The sequence below is a fragment of the Typopeltis vanoorti genome, chromosome 12 (assembly GCF_054136105.1).
Source record: "Typopeltis vanoorti isolate ZY-2024b chromosome 12, IOZ_Tvanoo_1.0, whole genome shotgun sequence".
In the NCBI taxonomy this organism is placed as follows: Eukaryota; Metazoa; Arthropoda; class Arachnida; order Uropygi; family Thelyphonidae; genus Typopeltis; species Typopeltis vanoorti.
The window spans coordinates 131,245,504-131,272,031 of record NC_143560.1 but is presented as its reverse complement, the minus strand read 5'-3'; the positions used below and the strand labels follow the sequence as shown (position 1 = coordinate 131,272,031).

Below are 26,528 nucleotides of genomic sequence, written 5' to 3'. Positions count from 1 at the left end.
GTATACTCGTATGACGCTTGCCGCTGGCAACGTGATTACCCATACTGACCTTGAAGATGTAGAAATGCTTGGCTTGTGGAGCTAGCAGCAAAACTGTGTATACTCGTAGATGGTATATGCTCCACACAAGCCAACTACGAGAATACTCATATGTCGATTACCACCAGCAATGAGATTACCTGTACTGACCTTGAAAAAGTGAAATTGCTTGGCATATGGGAACAAACTATGCCAAAGTAGCGTGGCAGTGAACATGTTAATAAAAGGATTTTCATGAAGTGACCCTTTTAAGCATAGCTTAAGGAGTGAGTCAATAATGATTTTTCTCTTTCATTCACTCAAAGAAGATAGCAAGCAAATTATATCTTTCAGGGAAGTTGTAGCTGTGAGAAGATGGGATTGACATCCTCGTCAATGTCCCAACACACTTTCATTACCATTGCCTTCTCAGCATAAGAGAGTTTAGCAGTTGTTCCTGTTGTGGCATATTGCCTATTCACCTTCTGGTATATGTGATGCATTGCTCTGTTTTTCACTTTTGTATATCCTTTTCATCCTTCCACCTTTGGTATGCTCAGGAGTATGCCAGGCAGTCTCCCCCCCCCCTAACAGTTACACATTTTGGTGTTTTGCTCTTGCAGCTTTTTTGCATGTTCTTTACTGCAATCCAGGCAGAGATGGCTGAGCCATGACAGGCAGTATGAAAATGACCATATTTCTGGCATTTAAAGCACCACAATGGGTTTGGGATATAGAGTCATACGGGAAAGTTAAGATATCCTTCTTGGATAGATGTTAATTATGGCTGTTGCTCCGTGATTCTTGAGTTCAGACAGGAACATTAAAATCCCACACAGATATTAAATTTCTAGAAAAGTTTAAAGTATTTTGCAGGATAACTGTGATCGGTATTCCTGATAGATGTTGCGCAGAATAATTTTTCTGATTGTGCTACTGGAGCAGTTCTGATAAGTATATCTCCTGAAAAACATTTTTCAGGAGAAAAAATTTTTCAGTTTTTGGAGATCTTCTAAACCTTCCAAACCATTCTGGATGAAGAAAGTAACAATCTTTCCAATTGGACGTTCACCTGCTGAATGCAATACTATTATTATTATGGGCTACTCATGGAGTCCTTAAATTGATTAAGGGAGGCCCTATGCTTTGCTTTAAACTCATACTTTGCTTTGAACTCATTCACAGTCATGGCACCCACAAAAGACTCTGGTAACCTATTCAACTCATTCATTCTCCAAGCAAAAAATCTGGCTCTATCATCCTTGCTAACTACACTCTTGCTCAATTTCCCTAGTTCTCCCATAATCAGACCTACTCTGAAAAATTTCCTCAGCATTAATCTTATTACCCTACAGCAATTTGTATATCACAACCATATCTTCTCTTTCCCACCTATCAACCAATTTCTATCTGTGTGTCAGGTGTTGTGGTTAAGTTGTTGGAGAAGCTTGTGAGAACTAGGATCCAGAGTTGGGTTGACAACAATGGTATAATCTTTGATGGACAGCATGGATTTACTAAAGGAAGGTCGTGTTTTAGTAATCTACTTACTTATTACAATAAAGTGACTGCTTCCTTGGACAGAGGAGAAGGATACACAGTAATATACTTGGATTTTGCAAAAGCTTTTGATAGAGTACCTCATGATAAGTTGACAGTCAAACTAGAGCAGATGGGGTTGGATATTAGATTAGTGCATTGGATTGGAGACTGGCTATCTGATAGGTATCAACAAGTTGTGTATGGGGGTGCAATATCCAGGAAAAGGAAAGTCACTAGTGGAGTGCCTCAGGGATCTGTTTTAGGGCCATTACTATTTAACTTGTATATTAATGATATTGGCGAAGATTTGGATGGAGACATTCAGTTGTTTGCAGATGATGCAAAGTTGGGACGAACCATAAAGAGTAGTGAAGATGTTGTGGCCTTGCAAGAAGACTTGAATAAATTGAGTGATTGGGCAAGCAAATGGGGATGTGAGTTCAATGTTGCAAAATGTAAGGTTTTAAAATTTGGAAAACAAAGATGGGATGCAGAATTTCTGCTTGGTGAGAATATATTGTTGGAAGTAGAGGAAATAAGAGATCTGGGAGTGATAGTGGATAAGGATCTAAAATTTAGGGGACACATCGCCAAAATTGTGAAGACAACACAAAGACTTCTGGGAATGATGAGGAGGACACTGACGTGTAGAAGTAGGGAGATTCTTGTTCCATTGTATAAGGCTTTGATTAGGCCACACATGGACTATTGTGCCCAGATTTGGTCACCTGGTTTTCAGAAGGATGAAGAGATGTTGGAAAGGGTCCAAAGGCGACTGACTAAGGTAGTCTCTGACCTCTGGAATGTCGAGTATGAGGAAAGATTGAAAAGATGTAATTTGCAGAGTCTAGTGGAGAGAAGGAAGAGGGGAGATATGATAGAGACCTACAAGTTGGTAAGGGGTTGTTATAGGATCAATGGTGGAGAAGTTCTACAGAGAATAGTGGGAGATCAGGGGAGAACCAGAGGTCATACCTGGAAACTGTATAAAGAGGGTGTGAGTAGGGGAGTGAGAGGCAGGTTTTTTTCGTGCAGAGTTGTGAATGATTGGAATGCCTTGCCTGAGAGTGTGGTGTCTGCAGGGAGTTTGAATGTGTTTAAGACCCGGTATGATGAGATGTGTGTGAGATAAAAGGACCTCCTAGATGAGTCTTTGACTCCATGAGGTCTTGTTTAATAATAATAATAATAATAACCCACATATCTTCAACCCTCTTGTAAAGTTCATTCCAGACACCTGCTACCATCTTGCTCACTTTGGATCCTCTCCACCTCTTCCTCATTGCCAAGAAATCTAGGTGACCAGATCTGCAAGCAGTAATCAAAATGGAGTCTTATCAAGGCTTGATAAAGAAGAATAATAACCTACTTGTCTCTGCAAGACAAAATATTCTTCAGTAACTAAGTAATCCAATGAGCTGCTTTAGCCACTTTTGCTATATGCTCTTTAAACTTAATTTAAACTCACAATTCACCAAAACTCCCAAATCTCTGGCTTCATCAATTTTCTGGAGTACAGTTAGTAATCTTTTCATCCCCAAATACATAACCTCACACTTTGCCACATTAAACCGATATCCATTCTCCTTTGCCCAGACAGCCAGCTATCTAAATCATTCTGCGAAATTTTATCATCATTTGTATTAACCATTGCTCTACCCAATTTTTTATCATCAGCAAACAACTGAGCAATTCCTCTCAAATCCTAACAAATCAACCGCTATGTTACAAGTGAACATAGCGGTTGTTTTGAGCTATTCTAGAAAAACTGTTTTTAAATTGAAGAATAGTAAGGCTTTTTGTCTCAACCCATGCTGAAGTTGTGCTTCAGTTGAATACAAGTGTCCTTCAATGGTGTTGTTGTTGTTGTTGTTGTTGAAACTTTATTGTTTATATTGTGTTGCGCCACTTGTTTGTTGCACTGCTTCAGCGTCTAAAGATGGCATCCACAAAAAGACATACTTTGGAAGCAAGGAGGACTTCTGTACGAAAACCTAGTTCTGCCTTGGATTTTTTGCTGGATGCATTGCGGAAACTGCTATATGTATGCTCTGAGGATTGTGAAGGACCTGTGGACTGTTTGGCTAAATGAGAAGAATGAAAACATTGACGCATGTGACAAGTGTCTAGATAGATTAGAGCGATTGGGAATGGAAGCAAATGTTGGGACTGTAGCAGAAGAGCTTCAGCAGGTGAAAAAAAAAGTGACCTTCATCTCCTGCGAGAGGAATTGGAAGTGCTCAGTAAGGAGGTTCAGGATATGAAGACTGAGTTAAATGTGTTGAATAGAGAAATTAGGACTATGGAGATTACTTAAGATGAAGTAACTAGAAGAGGTTTAAATAAGGGAGAGTCTTTGGTGAATGATGAAGTAATGAATAGTATGAACGTGATTGGGAGTAAACAGAATGAAAGTACAAGAGGTCTAAAAGAAATGAGATGTTGTGAAAGTGAGGGAGTAAGTAAACGAGTATTGAGGGAATAATGAAACTGTGAGAGTCATGCTGAAGAGTGTAGAAAATGATGCCGTGGGTGATACTTGTTTGGGTTTGAATGAAGTCATGAGTGGTATAATATATGGTGATTCAATGATTAATGGTATGGAGAATGGTATACCTGAGGAGTACTTGTCTGGCGGAACACTAGAGAGAGTGACTTTAGCAATAAAGAGAGGGCATGATGCAGAAGATAGTTATGGTGGGGATAAATGACCTGAGTAGTAGTATTAATTGGGTTGCAAAAGATTTAATAACATTGTTAGATATCATGAAGAAGAAAAGTGTCAAAGGGAGGATAGTGTGTGTGTGCTGCCTCGTTCTGACAATCATGAGTTAAGTAGACAAGCAATGATAATGACTGATATGATTGCAAGATTGTGCAAAAAAAAGGTCTGGAATTTGTTGATGTCTGGAGTGTATTTGAAGGCAAAAGACAGCTGTATGCAATAGATGGGTTGCATCTGAACATGGAAGATCATAAGCGATTGAAGAAGTTACTGTTTTCTGAACAAATTGAAGTAATTGGGCAGGGAAACTAAAATTGAAAAGGTTGAGTGTAAGAGGGAGAAATTTATGCAGTGAATGTATATTTGTTGATCCTTTTTTTGCAGAATAATTGGAAGAATAGAGTGGATAAATCGGCATAGGACTACTGAAATTAGTAGAATGTATATCAGTTCTAAAGCTGGTATAAGAACTAAAGGGAATCTGCAATTTTTGTATACCAATGCAAGAAGCATTCGAAATAAGAGGGAAGAATTTTTGGAATTAGTCAGTGCAATATCAGCAATAGTTGTAGGCATTAGTGAAACTTGGCTGTCTGCAGTAAATGTGGTTACTGGAATTGAATGTGATGGGTACAGTATTTTCAGGGAGGATAGAAAAGGTAGAATGGGGGAGGGGGAGAAGTACTGCTGATGATAGCTGAAGAGTTGCAGCCAAAGAAAGTAGTATATCAAGAGGAAAGAAGTATGAATGATAGTTCATCTGAGGCGGTCTGGTGTGAAATAGTGACCAACGCAACCAAATATACAGTGTTGCTGCTATAGGACAGGGGGGTGATATTGAATTCATGCATCAGCAAATTAGTGCAATGAGTGCAGGGTTGGTGATTATTATGGGGGATTTTAATTATGGTGATACCAGTTGGAAGGAGGAAATATCACATGGCAAAAAGGAAATTGAATTCATACACCTTCTAAGAGATAATTACTTGAAACACCACATAACTGAAGGGACTTAGTGAGGGAGTGTTGGATCTAGTCATAGGTTCAGAGAACCTATGACTATAACGAGCACACCTTGCATAAGCAATGTGTGCTCGTTACCTCCAATTGGTGAGAGCGATCATATAGTATTGATTTGGGAGGTTGCAAAATTTGTGGATTTCTCTCTTAAGAAGGGGTATACACGGAACTACAGGATAGGTAATTATAACAAGCTTTGGAGTGAGCTTACAGTGTCCAATGGCAGAACGTATTGCAGGGGAAAGATGGAAAGATATTAGCAGTGCATCGGATAAAATCAGTGGACATCTGAGGAAAGTAATATCAGAAAATGGGCAATAGATGGATGGAGAATTTACAAGGAGAAAGATAATCAGAACACCAATGAGCATTACAAGGCTCAAGCTATGAAGGTTTCCAGCATAGTAATAAAAGCTAAATCACATTATGAGAAGACCTTAGCCCAGTAGATCAAGGGTAATCCCAAAGAGTTCATCTGCTATGTAGCAAGTAAAAGGAAGAATTACTTTGGAAGGATAACCTCACTAATGTGAGAATTGAAGTTAATAAATCAGAGGGTTTTTTTGTGCAGATTTGTGAATGATCGGAATGCCTTGCCTAAGAATATGGTGTCTCCAAAGAGTTTGAATGTGTTTAAAACACGGTATGATGAGCTGTGTGTGTGTGTGTGTGTGTGTGTGTGATAAAAGGACCTCATAAATGAGTTTGACTCCATTAGGTCTTGGGGTGGTAATAATAATAATAATCAGAGGTACTTACTATATTGCAGAATTTAAATGCAAACACGGTTGTAGGTTTAGATGGAATATCAGCTTGGTTGTTGCATGAATGTGCAATGGAATTGTCAACGCCTATTACTTGGTTATTTAACTTAAGTTTGAACTCTGGTATGGTCCCTAGGAAGGAGTGGAAGGAAGGCAATGTGGTTCCTTTGCATAATGGTGGCTCTAAGACAGCAGACTCTTTTCGATATGTTGCAAGTAAAAGAAAAAATGTATATGGCAGAATTATTTTAAAGAATTCCGATGGTAGGGAGGCAACTGAATTAGTTGATATAGTTGAATTACTAAGTGAGCACTTTGCAAGCATATATCAACCAGGTGGTGATATTGCAGAAACAAATAAACCAGTAGATTATACTGGAATTGTGGTGAATGAAGTGGAGGTGAGTAGTCTATTACATAACCTCAACGTCAATACATCTGTGGGATTGGATGGTATACCAGCTCGTGTCATAAGTGAAGCAGCTAAAGAATTGTCAGTGCCCTTGACCATTTTGTTTAATTTAAGTCTAGGGTCTGGGTTAGTCCTGAGGGGGTGGAAAGAGGGGAAAATAGTTCCACTGCATAAAGGTTTCAAGACTGCTGTTGTAAATTACCAACGATCAGCATATCAGGAATCGTTGTCAAGGTCTTGGAGAAAATAGTCAAGAGAAAAATACAGGATTGGATAGATAAAAATGGGATGCTGTATGGGGGACAGCATGGTTTTGTGAAGGGTAGATCATGCCTCAGTAACTTGCTCACATTTTATAACACAGTGACGGCTGAACTGGATAAGGGAAATGAGTTTACAGTGATACTGCTGGACCTGGCAAAGGCGTTTGACAGGATACCACATGGAATACTAATCCGTAAACTACAACATATGGGAATGGATATAGGGTTGGTGAGATGGATAGGTGGTTGGTTGATGGAGAGATATCAAAGAGTAGTTTATTCAGGAGTAGAGTCCAAAAGATGGCCTGTGACTAGTGGTGTGCCGCAGGGTTCTGTTCTTGGACGCCTACTTTTCAATTTGTTCATTAATGATATAGGAAAGGATATGAGAGGAAGTGTCATTTGTTTGCTGATGGTGCAAAGTTGGGTAGAGCAATAGTGAGTGCACAGGATGTCAAAATTTTGGACGATGATTTGGATAGTTTGGAGGACTGAGCTAAGGAGAATGGATGTCAATTTAATGTGGCAAAGTGTAAGGTTATGCATTTTGGAGTGAAAAGATTAGCAGCAGTATATCACATTGGTGGAACCGTACTCCAGGAGAGTGATGAGGTTAGGGATTTGGGAGTGTTTGTGGATAGGGAGTTGAAGTTTAGGGGGCACATCCCAAAAGCGGCTAAATCAGCTCATCAAATCAACTGGTTGCAGAAAAATACTTTAACAAGCAAAGACAAACAGGTTATTGTTCCTCTGTATCAAGTCCTGATAAGACCCTATCTAGACTACTGTGCCCAGATATGGGCGCCAGGGTTTCTTCTTGATGGGGAGGAAGTGGAGAGGATCCAGAGACGAGTGACCAAGATGACAGCAGGTCTATGGAATGAACCTTATGAGAACAGGTTGAAGATTTGTGGGTTGCAAAAATTGGTTGATAGCAGAAAAGGGGTGATATGATTGAGACATTCAAATTACTGAAGGGTTTCTATAAGATTAATTCAGAAGATATTTTTGAGAATAGGACTGGTGGTGGGAGGACTAGGGGCCATACATGGAAGCTAGGCAAAAGTGTGGTTAGCAAGGGTGTTAGAGCTAGGTTTTTTACTTGGAGAGTGGTGAATGATTGGAATAAGCTGGCAGAGTCTGTTATGGGTGCCATGACTGTGAACGAGTTCAAGGCGAGGTATGATAGATACTGTGTGAATGTCAAATAGTTGTTCTTGACATGATGTTAGGGCCTCCCTCGATGAGTCTAAGGACTCCTTCGAGTTGCCTGTACTACTACTAAAAATAATAGTAGTTAATTACAGACCAATCAACATCTCGGGAGTGGTGATAAAAGTATTGGAAAAGTTCATTAAGGACAGAATTCAAGAATGGGTGGATCAGAATATGATATTCTGTGGGAGTCAACATGGCTTTGTCAAAGGTCGATCCTAGATCCTACCTTAGCAATTTAATAACTTTTTATCATAGAATGACATCTGAGTTGGATAAAGAAAATGGCTACACGGTGATACTTCTGGATTTTCTGAGTCTTTTGACAGGATACCCCATGGAATACTATTGCCCAAATTGGAGCAGATGGGGATGGATACTAAACTGGTGATATGGATAAGAGAATGGCTCATGGAGAGATACCAAAAAGTAGTGTGTGGAGGAGCAGAGTCCAGGATGAGGCAGGTGATCAGTGGTGTGCCTCAGAATTCTGTGCTTAGGCCATTGTTGTTTAATTTGTACATAAATGATATAGGAAATGGCTTGAAGGGAGATATTCAGTTGTTTGCTGATAATGCAAAGTTGGGTAGCGCAATAAAAATCAAGCTGATGTTGAGAGTTTGCAGGATGATTTAAATAAGCTGGCAAAATGGGCAAAAGGTAATGGATGTCAGTTCAATGTGGAAATGTGTAAAGTTATGCATTTTGGGATTAAAAGATTACCAGCTGTGTACTACATTGATGGAATGGTACTCCAAGAGATTGATGAGGCTAGGGACTTAGGAGTGTTGGTGGATAGGGAGATGAAGTTCAGGATACACATTGCTAAGGTGTCCAAGATTGCACATGGGATTACTTGGTTATTGAAGAACACACTAACATCCAGAGATAAAGTCCTTTCTTTTATGTTGCACAGTGATCAGCGTTCATTTTAGAAATTATGGACTTTACAACCGTGTTATAAATAACTATTTTAATTTCCCGACATTTCGACCTTCAAATTAAGGTTATAATGGAGTATATACAAATATACAAGGACAAGCTGAGTTACATTTCACACAGTAAGCTAAAGAAACAATGAATTGATCACCGGTTATTCTACTGGCATGACTCTACTGGTAATCTCTAGTGGAAAAAAAATGCAGATAAAATTAAAAATTTATTAATTACAGTATTTAGAAACTACTTCAAAGCTAAATTCTATTTAAGATTACATGAGAGAAACATTCTTTTATATAGATAGTTTTCTTACAGTAACAACGATGATCTATTTTTCACATTACAATTGTTATATTAGATTTAGGATTCTGGATTATCTACAGTCCTGTTTATAGTTAACTCTTAGGGAGAAAGGTTCAGTGGGTAGAATATGTGCCTTCCATATAGACATCTAACATTGATAGGTCAAGGCACCAGATTGATTACATCCTGGCTCTCCAGCAGTGGAAGACAAGTATCTCTGATGTGCATACTTGTCCTGGAGCAGATTGTGGTACAGACCATCAACTAGTAAGAGCCAAATTAAGACTAAGATTCCAAAAACTTCCAGGTCAGGCACATCCCACTAGATGTTAAGAGTAATTTCTAGTGGATTCAGAGAAGAAACATCAACTTGGTTGGATGATTTTTTGGAGACCAATGAGGAGAACTCACCATAAATGCTTTGGGAAGGAGTCAAGGTGATAATACAGGATACATATACAGCGAAGAAGCATCTCGGCCCAATAAGAAGACCAAGAGACCTATGGATATCAGATTCAACATGGGAACTAATCAAAAGAAGGCAGTTGGGATACATAGAGAAATCAGAGGAGCCATCAAGCAGGACAAGGAAAAGTTCTATACTAACAAATGTGAAGAAATAGAGTTCCAGATGAGAAGGCACAATTATAAAAGGATGTTTTATTTAGTTCATAACTTAAAGCACAAGTTTGAGTCTAAATTGAATGTCATCAAAGACAGGAATGGATCATTACTAACAGAAGAGTTGGAAATCAAAAACAGATGGAAAGAATACTGTGAGGAACTGTACAGCAGAGTGGATAAAGAAAATGTGGAGCCCTCCCACCAGGAAAACTTTGATTTGGAACCTCCTCCACTTAGGCATCAAGTTGAAAGAGCAGTTAAGCAGCTTATCAGCAATAAGGCCCCATGTGCAGATGAAATTCCAGCAGAGTTAATTAAGGCTACAGGAGAACAGAGGCATAAGAGTGTTTCATAGATTGATTACAAAGATATGGGAGACAGGATCATGGCCTAGAGACTGGAAGAAGTCAGTTTTCATACCACTACATAAGAAAGGTGATATGCAGGTGTGCAAGAATTATAGAACTATTAGTTTGATATCTCATGCAAGCAAAATTTTATTGAAGATCATGCTAAATAGGATTGAGGCCAAAGTTGAGGCAGAGATGCCCGAGAAACAAACAGGTTTTAGGAAAGGTAAGGGCACCAGAGATCAGATCCTTTGCCTTAGACAGATCATAGAAAAATATAAAGAATTCAGACTCCTTCTGGTAATGTGTTTCTTAGACTACTCTAAAGCTTTTGACTGTGTTGAGCATATGAAGCTGTGGGAAGTAATGAAAAGAATGAGTTTTCCTCAACACACCATCGGGTTGATAGCCAACTTGTATAAGGAGCAAGAAGCCACGGTAAGAACAGGTGTTGGATCGACTGACTGGCTTCAAGTTGGAAACGGAGTTAGGCAATGATGTTTACTTTCTCCTCACTTGTTTAGTATATATGCAGAGGACATCATGTCTGAAGCATTGGATGAGCTCAGGACAGTAATAACAGAGGACTTCAACTCAATCCTAGCAAGACAAAGATTATGGTTCTCAAAGGAAATACAAACAGAGAAGCTCTTGAGAAACAAGTGTACCTTAATGGAGAAAGAATTGAAGAAGTCAGCAAATTTGAATACCTGGGATCCATTATTAATGTGAAGAATTGCTGTTCAGAAGAACTCAGAAAAAGGTTAGGAATGGCTAAAACAACAGACAGAGAGCTGTCTAAAATTTTGAAGGATAGATTTATCTCCATGGGAACAAAGTTGAGGATTTTGTATGCAGTTGTTTTTCCAACAGTGACTTATGGATGTGAGACTTTGAACCTAAAGAAGTCAGATAAGAAACAGATAGCTGCTTTTGAGATGTGGTGTTACATAAGGCTGTTGAGGGTATCATATATTGAAAGGTGTACAAATGAATGGGTGTTAGAAAAGATCAGTAGAACTTTAAGGCTCCTTAATGATATTGACAGAAGAAAGTTAAAATATTTTGGACACATAGGAAGCATGGAAGTGGGGGGGGGGGGGTTCTCAGAACAGTAATAGAAGGTAAAATTCCTTGAAAAAGAGGAAAGGGGTAGACCATCAATAGATGGATAGATGGCATGTGTGGAGTGACTGATCTTCAAAGAGTTGAGGCCACCAGAAAAGCAAACAACAGGACTACATGGTGGTGCACATCACTGAGCATCGGAGTGACCATACGGCATCTGTAGATGTCCAGTGAACTTAGTAGTAGGGAGAAAGATTCAGTGGGTAGAATATGTGCCTTGCATATGCTTGGGATTTTTACTGGAAACTGACACATACTGACCAATATATATATACACATAAACTCCTACCACCACCCAACACAAAAACTAGGTGTCATTAATACTCTAAAAAAACAGGGCTTTGAAGATCTGCTCCATTGAACAAGTACTGAAAGATGAATTTAAAGTTATCAGCAATACTTTTCTAAAAAATGATTACAGCCAAAACCTGAAAACTTAACAAACTCTACAAGACCTCAATAAAAAACAAAGATAAACCAGACTACAATAAAACTATAACCATTCCTCATTAAAGGGACATCAGATAAAATAAACAAAATACTACAGAAAAACAACCTCAAAGCCACCTTTAAACCTTCTGCAAAATTAAAAAGCTTACTGAACTATCCAAAGACCCACTCCATCTGCTGGCCCACCCTGGAGTACACCATATTTATTGCACCTGTAATCAACCATATATAGGGGAAATAGGACACACAATTCCTATCAAACAAAAGGAACATAAACGAGACATTAAATATAATAACTATGGTGAAGCTGGCCTTTCTGATCATGCCCTGAACACTTTACATAGAATTGAGTGGAAAAGCACCAGTTGTTTACATCACATTCATACTATGTTTTGATGTGATGTAAACAACTGGTTTATATCACATCAAAACGCAAATTTAAGGAAACCTGTGAGATTCACATCAACCACTATCTATATGAAAGAATGTTTCCCTCATGTTATCTTAAATAGAATTTAGCTTCGAAGTAGTTTCTAAATAATTAATTAATTTTTAATTTTATCTGTATTTTTTTTTTCACTAGAGGTCATGACAGTAGAATAACCGGTGATCAAATCATTGTTTCTTTAGCTTACTATCTGAAATGTAACTCAGCTTGTCCTTGTATATTTGTAATAATTCAGATGATGACCTTAATATGAAGGTCGAAAAGTCGGAAATTAAAATAGTTATTTATAACATGGTTGTAAAGTCCATAATTTCTAAAATGAATCCAGAGATAAAGAAGTTATTATTCCCTTTTATAAAGCGTTGATACTTTTCCATTTGGATTACTGTGTTCAAGTCTGGTTACCTGGAGAGCGACTGTGGAGAGCGACTAAGTTGGTGAGTGATGTAAAAAATGCTCCCTACACTGATAGATTGAGAGCTTGTAGATTGCAGAGGTTAGGTGATAGACAGAGAAGAGGGGGATATGATAGAAACATTTAAATTACTAAAAGGTTTATATAAGATTGATGCAGGGGAAATATTTCATCTGTGTGATAGTGATCGAAGAACAAGAGGTCATCCCTGGAAAATAAGGAAAAGTGTGATTAACAAGGGTGAAAGAACTAGATTTTTTGCTTGGAGGGTGGTGAGTGGGTGGAATGCATTGCCCGACTCAGTTGTGAGTTCTTTGTCTGTAAATGAGTTCACGATGAGGTATGATAGATATTGTTTTGATAGTTTGGGTCTTCTGCAATGAGTCTACTGACACCATGGAGATACCTATAATAATAATCCTTTCCTATATCATTAAGGTACAAAGTAAATAGATGTGAATAGAGAACAGTGAATAGTGACATACCACTATTCACAGGACTTCTTCTGAACTATACTCCTGCATAAACTACTCTCCATCAACCATATACAGGGTGTTCGGGATAAATTTGACAGTTTCGTAAGGAAGAAGAAAATCTTCTTTGTATCTATTAAATTTAATGAATTGACAAAAAAACATTACAGGCAGAGTTAATTACAATACTATCAACAAGATTTACTCAAAATAACCACCATTAGCATCGATCACAGCTTCAATTCTGCTTCGGAAACTCGAACAAGCTGATGCTACAGTCTCCCTGGGAAGGGCCGCAAAAACTGTTTTAATTTTATCCATTAACTGGGCTTTTGTATTACTGGAAGTGCGATTGGTGTCTTTTTCAACTGCGCCCCATACAAAATAATCCATGGGGTTAAGGTCTGGGGAGTTTGGAGGCCAAACATTTGGACTGGTGAAGTCGTAGAAATTTTCAGACAACCATTTTTGACTTTTCCCAGAGGTGTGGCAAGGGGCCGAATCCTGCTGCCATATATACGGCCTACCATTGGCTACCCTTGTTATCCAGGGCTTGACTACAGTTAGCAACTCCACGAACAAAGCCCGAATTCCAATGCCAGGGTTCTTCAACACCTGTTCCTGCAGATTTGCGAGGAATTCTGCTGTACGAACGCAATCAGATCGTCTGCTAGGGATCTTTCTTCTTGCTACATCCTCGTAGTCACCATTGCAAGTCTCTAGTTCATGCCTGATTGTTTTTACTGTATTCAGGGAGCATTGGGCAGCAGTCGTAATATCCTTATTTTGATGGCGGGCACGAATCATCATGATACAAGTTATTCTCTTCCATGATTCAGGTGGGTTCCAGCTATCCATCCTTTCTGACATCTTGTATATGAATGAAGAAGGGTCCAAACTTTTAAATGAAGAGAAGTGTGTGTTAATACATGTAACTTACGGAAAAATATAATTAATTATAAATATGTCAAATTTATCCCGAACACCCTGTATATATATATGGTTGATAAGAGTAGTTTATACATCCTGCATAAACTACTCTTATCCACTATGTGCTGCAGTTTATTGATTAGAATTCAATGTCATCCTGTCAAAGGTTATGCAAAGATCAGCAGTATCACTGAAAAAAACCTGTTCCCTTTATCGAGCTCAGATGTTACTTCTTCTCACCTGCTCATCTTCTGTCCCACACAGCGCCCCCCCCCCCCCCCACAAGACCCAACCCCATATATTCCTGATATATGTTTCCCATGGTGACCATCTAGATATGTGCATTTATTACCACTTCAGAATCCACTCTCATTACACAGCGTCCCTCTGACCTTCCTGTTCTCACAATTTCACTCATATCATCTTTGACTTCCACCAATACCTTGCTTGCATTATGAATTTATTAGATTGTGAATAGGGATAGGATCTGAGATGCTTTTGATGTTTTCTTAACTGCCACCTTCTCAGTTTTGCATTCTGATATGATATAATTATCGAAAGAAAGACCTAATGGGTTAATTTTGGTGATGTAAATTACACAGACATAGTGAATATTAAAGATCCAATGTTATTTCAAAGCTGAATATATGTAGAATCTCCGAATGTTTTGATTTAGGAGAAGGAAAATGAAGAATAGGGTTAGAAAAACCAAGAATAAAAGGAAGAATAAAAATGGCCAATGTCATCAGTAGGACATTGCCTCCACCATGAACAGGTGCCTCACCTGGAGAAGAGAGAAAGACCAAGATCTACGTGGAACGTTGCAGTTAGAAGTGAAATATGAGGTATGAGAATACTGAATTCCTAAGAGATAACAGATTAAATTAGGAAAAAATTGTCACTACTATATCATACTGTTATAGTATCCTTTACACACCTTGGGGGTACATATTGCAAATCTGATCATGATGATGCTGATGAAGAAATAAGAGAATGAAAACAGAGTTGAATCCTTACCTGTTCATCAGAAGATGAACAGGTGAGGTGTATACTAAGAATATACCATGATACTTCTGGATTTTGCCAAAATATTTGACAGCATTCCACATGCAAGGTTTATAGACTCCAAGGAATGGGTATTATTATTATTATGATTCAGGCCTCCATGGAGTCCTGAATCATAATAATATGATTCCCTCAAAATGGGGGGGGACATCCTAGAAAACACCAAGTCTATCATACCATTCCTTGAATTCACTGACTGTTCATGCTCTCACCATTCTATTAAGTAATGCATTTGATGGTTCAACCACCCTCCATGCAGAGAAACCACTCATTATCCTCTTGCTTACAGCTTCCTTTTGTAACTTCCAGGGATGGCACCTTGTCCTAGTTCCTTTCCCCTGTTCCACCAAGCGAAAGAACTACCCAGTGTCAACCTTGTAACCACCTCTCAACAGTTTAAAAGTCTCAATCATATCACCTCTCCTTTTTCTATCCACCAAACTTCTGCCGTCTACATTCCCTCATCCTGTCTTCATAACTGACATTGTACAGTCCTGATACCATCTTTGTTATCTGCCTCTGCATCCTTTCCACAGTTAATTTATCCCTTTCAAATTCTGGGGATCAAATTTGAGAACAATAATCCAAATGTGGTCTGATGAGGGCTTTATACAATAGAATAACAACAATGGAATGACATATGCAAAATATGCTTGTGACAAGGATAGGAGTGTGCCAACTGACAGGTGTCAGTTAAGTGATTTGGAGGTACTCAGTCTAAGAGAAGAAGAGTGAATATTAGTATAATTCAAATCACTTAGATCACTGTTGTTTAATTTGTGTAATGAAGATAAAATAATGGTTTATTGCTTGTTATGTAATGTCAGGGAGAATGATAAAAGATATAACTAATACAGAATCTTTGTAGATGATTTGAAAAGACTATTTCTGCCAGAGACATAATTCATACCAAGTGTTGTCAAGTGCATAGTTATGCATTTTGTGCTGAAGACATTACAGGCAGAATATTATATTAACATGTTCCCAACAGGAACTAGCTTTTATGTGTATATGCCACTCCCATTTCACAAAGTTTATATGCTATGTTAGTTGCAACTTTTTTGGTAGAATTTTATTTGTGAAATTAACATTTAATGTGAAATGTCTTGGGGATATAATGAATATCTCAAATATATTCGAACTGATTTCAACTTCTTCTTCTTTTCAGCCATTTTCTGTCCACTGCTGGACGAAGGCCTCCTCCAGTTCTTTCCACCTTTCTCTGTTCTTGGCATGGTTGACCAATTTTCCCTAACAAAATTTTACAATTTACCACTCCACTTTCTTTTAGGATGTCCTCAGACTCATTTCACTTCTTTTGGAATCCAGTTCATTAGTATGGTGGTCCATCACTCATCTTCTCTTCTGGATGTCTGGCCCATTTCCATTTTAGTCACTTGTATTGAAGAATGATGTCAGTGATGTGAGTCTGGCTTCTTATCCAGGTGTTTTGCTTCTTATCTTTTAATGTGATGCCTAGCATCAAACTCTCCATTTTTCTTTGAGTTGTTAATTTATTTGCCAGTGATTTTGTTACTGACCAAGTTTCACAACCATATGAGATGACTGGAAGTATACACTGGTTAAATGTATTAGATGACAGGAAGTATACACTGGTTAAATGTCTTCCTTTTTAAACAGAGTGGGACATCATTGTTTTGAAAAATATTTTTCAATTTTCTGAATGCACTCCAGGCAAGTTTCTCCTATTTATTTCCTTTTGGAGTCCAGAGTTTAGATCAATGAGATGACCTAAGTATGTAAGTGAAGAGACGCTTTCCAAGAAACAGTTTTCTATTATTATGTTTTTTGGTGTGTTACAAAATGATTAAACATGATTTGAGTTTTTTCTCTGTTTATTTTTAGAGCAACTTTTCTGCTTTCATGATATAGGTCTTCTATCATTATATTATTATTATTTTTTTTTATTATTATATCAGACACCTCCAAGGAGTCCAAGGACTCATCAAGGGAGGCCACCTGCTCTACAACTCCATCTCCACTAACTCACCACAACTACACCAACACCACCTACCACCGACCACCACTGATATTTCTACAGACAATCACAAACATCCATGCCCATGGCGGGATTCGACCCCGCAGCCTTTTGGCTAGAGAGCGGATACTCTAACCACTCAGCAAACCAAGCCGGCATATTAAGGTCTTCTGAAGTGTTTGCAAAAATTACGATATCATCTGCATATCTTAGGTGTGCTAAGCTTCTGTTATTAATTTTTATACCAAGGTTTGTCCAGTTTATATTATTAAATATTTCTTGAAAGACTGCTGTAAAGATTTGGGGTGATAGAGAGTCTTCTTGTCTGACACCTTTTTCAATTGATATTTGTGTGAAGTTGGATTGTTGCTGTTGCAGTGAGGTATATTGCCTGGAGGAGGTCCATATATTCTCCAGGATTTCAACTTATATATATATTCTCATATACATCTTTTTGATTTACATAAATTGTGTGCTTTCTGTATACCCAATGACTGCATTATAAGCAAGTCTTATGCATCTTAATTACTATGTTTAGTGCTATAAGAAATCTGTTTTATTTTTCTTGCATACAGTTAGCAGAGAGTTTGTAGGAGGGGAGGGGTTTCTATTATGAAATGTTATAACAATTGTCTCTAATTACAATAACTGCTACCAAATATAGTAGAAAGACCATAATATGTTTTTGTACCATATTTAGTTTTACAATAAAGCTACTCATTTATCTTGCTTCTGATTTTTTTTTATTTTATTTTAAGCATCACTTGAGGTTCAAATGTTTACAAGGCATAGGAACATTTCTATTCCAGTCTTCAGAAACAACAAACATATGAATATTTATCTATTCTTAAGTTAAAATTAACAAAAAGTGGTTGTTCTAGAACAAAATAATAGCAAATATGAGATAATATCTATTATTTATAAGATAGAAGATGAGCCACTGACATAAAAAAAAGAAAAGAAAAATGATAATGCCAATTATACATTTGGCTTAATCCTTTATGCAAGTGTAAGCAAACAAAGTTTGCAACTGAAGTATTTTCAGGACTGCGGAAACTCGTGGCAAAGGTGGTATAACTTCTCATCACTTGCCTTAGTATCTCATCTCCTTGTGGACATGTATAATGCTATGCATTAATGGAAGGGTCACTACCCAGAACGGTTTCGACCTTTATTGAGGTCTCATCAATGGGAGCCAGACCCAGAGGTGGTGATACTAAGGTGGAAGTAATGGAGATCATATTTCTGTATATGAGTTGCCAAAAGGTGCCACACTTTATTATTAAAATTCTCTGGATTAGAAATAAGTTCATGGAAGTTTTTTTTCACTGCCTGCTAAAGGTATTACCACCTCTGGGTCTGGCTCCCACTGATGAGACCTCAATAAAGGTTGAAATCAGTCTGGGTAGTGACCCTTCCCTTAATGCATAGCAATACACATGTCCGCAAGGAGATCTGCGTTGCATTATGGGATACAGATACTAAGGCAAGTGATGAAAAGTTATACCACCTTTGTCATGAGTTGTCCCAGTCCTGAAAATACTTCAGGTGCAAACTTTGTTTGCTTACACTTGGATAAAAGATTAAGCCAAATATATAATTGGTAGCATAGCCAAGTGAAAAAACTACCATCAACTTATTTCTAATCCAGAGAATTTTAATAATAAGGTGTGACACTTTTGTCAACTTGTATATGGAAATTTGACTTCTCCATTACTTCCACCACCTCTGGGCCTGGCTCCCGCTGATGTGATTTTGGGCAGAAGTGGTTGCTTTCACTGAGATGTGAGAGACTCTGATTGGGGGTAGGTTTTTGCCCATCTCTGAGTGAGGCCACCGCTGATATTATGGCTCTGATTGGTGGTGGGGTGAGCCTGTCACTGAGTGGAGCCACCGCTGAGTTGGGCGGTCCTTCTGTCACTTGTAGGAAGTGGTCTGGGGGACTGCCTAATTTTTAGAGAGGTCTTTACTTAATCAGCACCTCAATAAAGGTCGAAACCAGTCTGGGTAGTGACCCTTCCCTTAATGCATAGCATTATACATGTCCGCATGGAGATGTGTTTTGCATTATGGAATACTAAGGCAAGTGGTGAGAAATTATACCACCTTTGCCACGAGTTTCCCCAGTCCTGAAAATATTTCAGATGCAAACTCTGTTTGCTTACACTTGGATAAAGGATTAAGCCAAATAAGTTTTCGCTATCTAGTATAGTTGAATATAGCTTTTATATATATATATATATATATATATATATATATATATATATATATATATATATATATATATATATATTAGGGTTACCAAGTAATTTTATAAACTTGGTTATTTTACTCCTAATCCCAAGTAAGCAAACAGTTAAGTCTACGCCACTTGGGCACAAACTTAGTTCAACGTAGTTCAAGTCTAAAGGTTGTCTAAAATTTAAAGTAAGAGATGTATACTGCAATACATTATGGGTGGGGTCACTACCCAGACTAGGGAATGATGGCAGACGCATCTGCAATCACAAATAGCATGCCACCAAGTCCTCTGCCATTTAAGAACACTATTATACGTAACATAATAAACGAATTTATGGAATGCAGTGTTTGCAGCATGTATGCTTTCCAGGAATTGGATATGTGGTGGGTAAGAGAAGGGGGGGGTGCGTATATGCACAAAATGCAGGCAGTAGGAGGAAATCAATGAATTAGACATTTCAGTAACTAACCTAGTTGCTTCAGGGATGGGAAATGAATGTCTGCAGACAAGTAGTGTGATAGGAGAGAATGACAAGCAAAATATGAATGAGAAAATAAGAGTCTGGGATGTGGAAGGCCTTGAATGACTGTGAAGTTCTCGGAGATTGTTTGATTGGGTAAATGAGTGGCAAGTAAGAGTGACTAACCTGCAGAGAAGGATAGGATAGATGAGATGAAAGAGGAGGTGGAATGTCTTTCACAGAGCAGGAGTGAGAGATAGAAAGTTTTGAGAATGATAGAAGAGGAGAGAATAGAAGCAGTAGGAGAGAGGGAATGACAGAGAGGTTGGAAATGACAGAAGAGGAGAGTATAGAAACAGTGGGAGGGATGGAATGAGAGAGAGGTATGGGAATGCTAGAAGAGGAGAGAATAGAAACAGCAGAAGAGAGGTTGTGAGAGAGAGTTATGGGAATGATAGAGGAGGGGAGAATGGAAGCAGTCAGAGAGAGGAAATGAGAAGGAGTGCTGGAACCAGGGATAAAGCGATGCCAGGAAAGTAGGGAAACACAGAGAGAAAGGGTTAGAGGAGAGAGAGAGAGAGAGAGAGGGATGCAGTTGAGCAATCAAAAAACAGAATGGTTAGAGATGAGATGTATGGAGACTCGATGATTGAAGGTGTGCAAGATGGGATGCCAGAGATGTGTTTGCCTGGAAGGATGATAAAAAATGTGGCTATGGCAATTAAGAGGGAAGAAAGGATAGATGTAATGATTGTGGGCACGAATGACTTGAGAGACAATGTAAATCGGGTGGCAAGAGATCTAAGATTCTTGCTTGAGGTTGTGCAAAAGAAAACACAGAGAGGTAAGATTGTGTGTGTGTTGCCCAGGTATGATAGTGACGAGTTAAGCAGTAGAGCAGTAATACTGAATAGCATAATATGCAGAATGTGTCAGAAGAGAGGATTGGAATATGTGGATGCTTGGAGGATGTTTGTGGACAGAGGGGAACTGTATGCAAGAGGCCACTTGCATTTGATTGAGGAAGGACGAAGGCATCTGGAGAGATTGCTGTTTTATGAATGAGTCAGTGTGTCAGTGCAGGGAAACTTGAATTCCCAGGGTGGATGGTAGCAGGGGTAGCCTCTTGTGGGAATGGATGCCTGGGGGAAGGAGGACGACATCAGGTAACATTGAGTAGTACAGTGAGGTCAAGAGGGGACAATGACAGGTATAGAAGCAGTGACATTTTTATGCTCTATACTAATGCCAGGAGTATCTGAAATAAAACGTGGTGGTGGAGTACTGCTTATGATAAGTGATGACTTATGTCCACTAAAAGTGGAGACTTTGCAAGGCAGTAACACTAATGGTTTTGAAAGCATATGGTGTGAGGTAAAAGTGGTCAAGACAGGATATTTATTGGGGTGTTGCTATAAACCAGGGAGCAAAGAGGGAGGGGAGCAGGAGATGTTTAGGCAGTTAAGCTTGGCAAGTGCTGGGAAGAGGAAACTGCATGTAGTAATAAGGAGATGGAATTTCTAGAATTCTTGAGGGACAAATGTCTTAGGCAACATGTAATAGAGGGAACAAGAGATTCAAGAGTTTTGGATTTGGTCATAGCATTAGAAGAGCTGATAATAAGTGAGATGACATCTCTCCCACCAGTTAGAGAAAGTGACCATGGGGTTTTTACTTGGAAGATGAATAGACATGCTGGTGTATCAAAGAAAATGAACACATGTGGAATTATAAGGCAGGTGATTATAATAGTGTTAGGTATCAACTAGGGGCAGTTCCATGGAAGGCAGAATTGGAAGGCCAGGATATCATTAGTGCTTGGGATATTCTTAAAGGATATTTGTTAGGAGCAATAGTAAGCTGTATTCCACGAGTGAAGAAGAGGAAAGCAGATGACAAACAATATCAAACAGGAACAGCAGTTGAAAAAAGATTATGGAAGAGATATAAGGAGAGTGGGTGGAGGGCAGATACACAAAGAATATAAGACCCAGGCTAGGAGAGTGACTAGAATTGTGAGGAAGGCAAAACTGGAATATGAAAAGAGATTGCCACTAAGATCCAAAGAAAATCCTGGGGAATTTTTTAGCTATGTGGCGAAAGTAGGAGGAGAAAGGATTGTGGAAGAATGACACTGTGGGATAAAAATGGGAATAGTGACTGATGCAGAGGACATAGTGGAGTTGTTCAATGAGCACTTTATTGGAGTATTTCATCCTGGAGAAGAAGGTTTTATAACTAGAGGGAGAGGGCAAGTTCAGAGATTAGAGGTGCAAGAGGAGAGTTTGTTCAAATACTGAGTATGCTGGATACCAGTAAAGCTGCGAGACCGGATGGTATTTCACCACGGGTTTTAAGAGAATGTGCTAAAGAACTGACAACTCATTTGACCTGGCTCTTGAATAAAAGTCTGGTTGTGCAATGCAGGAATGACAAAATTTTCCAGCATTTGTCAATAAATTTCTCCAGTAATGGAGCAGGTAACAGGAACTGTAGGGGTAATATGCTGAAAAAAGTATGGCCCTATTATGAAATCAGCTGTGAAGCCACACCACACCTTTAGAGAATACAGTGGTACTTGCTGGATTGCTTAGGGAAGTTCAGATGACCAAATTCTGCAGTTGTAAGTGTTGACCAACCCATTCAGATAAAAATGAGCCTCATCATCCCACAATATTCTCCAAGTCCAGTCATTGTCAACCTCCATTAGGGCAAGAAACATTAGCACAAAGGTCATGCGCTTATCATAATCTGGGGTAGTTAGTGCTTGCACACGACTGAACTTATATGGATAGAAGTGAAGCATTTTACCGGACTGTACCATAAGCCATATCAAGTTTGCGAGCTATGGCACGAGCGCTTGGACCAGTACTGGTCCCTCTGTCGTCGAACACCGCAGTAGCGTCTGTTACTGTCTTCTTGCACTGCTTTCTGTCCTCTGCCAGGTCTAACTCCAAGTGATCCAGTTTCTTCAAACTTCTTAATCATATCTCTCAATGATACAGCTGATATAGGACCTGTATGCAGGTTATGAAGCCTTCTAAATTCCTGAAGGGCTGCTACGGCATTGCACTATTTAAGGTAAAACAACTTAATAAGTAAAGCATGCTGAGGCAAGGTAGGATGCATATTGAGCACAATTCGTCAGTCATTTGAATAACTGCCTGAAAAATAATAATTTTTTTAAGTGGAATTGGTGGCTCTGCTCTCACGTATGCATGCACAGTAAAATTTGTATAATCCTTTTTACCTGCATCTACTGCTGCAAATATTTGACTGCTTTCGGCTCTGCCAGTGCCAAAATTTCCCCTATGGAGCAGAAACCTGGACAATATCAAAATATTGTGTAAATAAACTAAAAGCCTTTGAGATGTTGATCCTCAGAAGAATTCTTAGAGTCCCATTGACTGCCAAAAAAACTAATTTAGAAATATTAGAGATGACTGGAGAAGATAGGACTCTTGAAAACCATTAAGAACCATCTACCTTGGTCACATACTAAGGCATGAATCCCTACAAAAAACACTTCTAGAAGGAATGATACAAGGAAAAAAGAAGAAGACTGGAAATTTTTATCCTATGAAGAATGCAAAAACCATACATGAGCCGTACAAGAGAAGCACAAAACCATACATGAGCCGTACAAGAGAAGCACAAAACCATACATGGTGGAAGCTCATGGTAGTCAACCTCCTGGAAGGAGATGACATGACAAGACAATAATAATAATAATAATAATAATAATAATAAAGAATAGTGAAAATAATAATAATAAAAATACGAATATCTGCTTTATAAATTATTAAATTTATAAAATTATTATAAATTATTAAAATTATTAGTTTAAACACAACTTACCATAATCTGCTCCAAAATGATAAAAAAAGTGAACACGACAAGAATGTGCCATTTGTTGTAGATTAGGTGTGACTATTACAGATGTGGAAGAGATGGCTGGTTGTAAAAAAGAAGAAATAAATCTGAGATTCTATGATTTAATTGTCACAATGATAAGTCACTGTTCTAATAATAAACAATAATAAATGGATTGATTTATTCTTAGAATGAAAATATGAAAAGCATATTATTATCATAATCATCATCTTCCATTAGGAGACATAAATCCATCCTGAGTGGCATTTGTCTTATTCTTTGCATAACCATTTTATGTAACACCACAACACAATTTGTTAAATGTTATTATTATTATTATTATTCAGGCCTCCAAGGAGTCAAAAGACTCATCGAGGGAGGTCGATTTAACATTTGTAAGAGGGAATCAATAGAACATCAAAAGAAAAACTGCCTCACAGCTACAGATTCACCTACTCAGTAAAAAAAAAATTAGCAAGTTAGCTATACTGTTGGAAGTTTTGGTTACACTATAAATTAAAGATACCAAAAAAGTATATACTTGGTTTAATCCTTTATCCAAGTGTAAGCAAATAAAGTTTGCGCCTGAAGTCTTTTATTGAGGGCTCATCAGTGGGAGCCAGACCAAGAGGGCCTGGCTCCCACTGATGAGATATGAATTAAGGTCGAAACCAGTCTGGGTCATGACCCTTCCCATAATGCATAGCATTATACATGTACCCAAGGATATGTGCTTTGCATTATGGTATTCTAAGGCAAGAGACATGAAGTCATTAGCTTCTATATACAAGTTGTCCCAGCCCTGAAAATATTTCAGGTGCAAACTTTGCTTGCTTACACTTGGATAAAGGATTAAACCAAGTATATAATTTCTTGGTATCTTTAACGACGCTACCAACCAAGACATCTATAGATGTCAAGGTTATCATGGATGCGAAGTGCATATTAAAATTGCAATACTATTGATATTACATTGAAATATATGATGGATACGAAGCATACGAGGATGCGTATTTAATCCATAATGGCCGGTAAGGTGATTAATTTATGTGAGTTATATATTGAGTAGTTACCAATTAGTCCAATTAATAGATATCGAAATATTATTATCCTTCTGTATCTTTGTTCTGATATCCCACATTAATATGCTTATGTTTGGTACCTTTGATTAAAATTTAATTACCTCATTTATTAAAATCATTTGGTCATCTGTAATTCTGTAGTTTAATTCACAACAGCAAAACGCATAAAATATTTATTTATTATTATAAATGGCCAGCTATTTATTATTATATACAGCCAGGCTCATTGGCCGAGTGATTAGTGTATCCACTCTCCAGCCAAAAGGCTGCTGGTTCAGAGCATGGATGTTTGTGACTGTCTGAGAAATTACTAGTAGTGGTAGATGGAGTTGGTGCAGCTGCAGTTCATTGTAGTTGGTGAATTGAGTGATGGAGACAGACAGTTGTTGTAGAGCAGGTGCCTTCCCTCGATGAGTCTTTGGACTCCCTGGAGGTGTCACCTAATAATAATAATAATAATCTTTTTTTTTTATTATTTTGTGACACCTTCAAGGAGTACAAAGACTGATCAAGGGGGGGCACTTACTCTAATACTCTCTATCTCAGCCACTTCCATCCATCTCCATCATCTACAACAATGCCATCTACTGCCCACCTCCACAATTTTTTTTTTGTCTGTGTATCAGGATGAAAAACCCAAGTTTCCAGAAGAAAAACCCTTTTAAATTAGCTGCAATATATTCTTGTTTTTATACCAATCATCTTTAAAGTTTGTCAATGATTGAAACACTCTCAGATAATGCATTCTACCAAGTAACCACTCTTAATGCCAAGACTCTGCTTCTCACTTTCTTGCTCACATCCAACTTATATAGTTCCAGGAATGGCTTCTTTTAATCATTAATCTCTCTTTCTCTCTCTATGAAATAATATATATATTTGTATATATATTATTTATTTGCCAGGCTGGTTGGCCGAGTGGTTAGCGTATCTGCTCTCCAGCCAAAAGGCTGTGGGTTCGAATCCTGCTGTGGGCATGGATTTTTGTGATTGTCTGTGAAAATACTAGTGGTGGTTGTCGATGATGAAAGTAGAACAGTTGGTTGTAGTTGGATTGAATGATAGAGACGGAGAGTTGTGGAGTGGGTGCCCTCCCTCGATGAGTCCTTGGACTCCCTGGAGGTGTCATTTAATAATATTAATAATATATATATATATATACAGGGTGTTCGGGATAAATTTGACATATTTATAATTAATTATATTTTTCCGTAAGTTACATGTATTAACACACACTTCTCTTCATTTAAAAGTTTGGACCCTTCTTCATTCATATACAAGATGTCAGAAAGGATGGATAGCTGGAACCCACCTGAATCATGGAAGAGAATAACTTGTATCATGATGATTCGTGCCCGCCATCAAAATAAGGATATTACGACTGCTGCCCAATGCTCCCTGAATACAGTAAAAACAATCAGGCATGAACTAGAGACTTGCAATGGTGACTACGAGGATGTAGCAAGAAGAAAGATCCCTAGCAGACGATCTGATTGCGTTCGTACAGCAGAATTCCTCGCAAATCTGCAGGAACAGGTGTTGAAGAACCCTGGCATTGGAATTCGGGCTTTGTTCGTGGAATTGCTAACTGTAGTCAAGCCTTGGATAACAAGGGTAGCCAATGGTAGGCCGTATGTATGGCAGCAGGATTCGGCCCCTTGCCACACCTCTGGGAAAAGTCAAAAATGGTTGTCTGAAAATTTCTACGACTTCACCAGTCCAAATGTTTGGCCTCCAAACTCCCCAGACCTTAACCCCATGGATTATTTTGTATGGGGCGCAGTTGAA

At 38.3% G+C, this 26,528-nt stretch overlaps 1 protein-coding gene across 1 annotated transcript in view; it reads right to left on the bottom strand.

Moving 5' to 3' along the window:
- The window catches only part of LOC150101230 (MAM and LDL-receptor class A domain-containing protein 2-like), a 1,363,156-nt gene that overhangs the window by 1,228,345 nt on the left and 108,283 nt on the right, over positions 1 to 26,528 (bottom strand). The window contains exon 8 of the mRNA XM_090402193.1: positions 23,644 to 23,739. Within this exon, the coding sequence (XP_090258319.1) occupies positions 23,644 to 23,739 (96 nt within the window). The remainder of the gene's footprint in view (positions 1 to 23,643; positions 23,740 to 26,528) is intronic.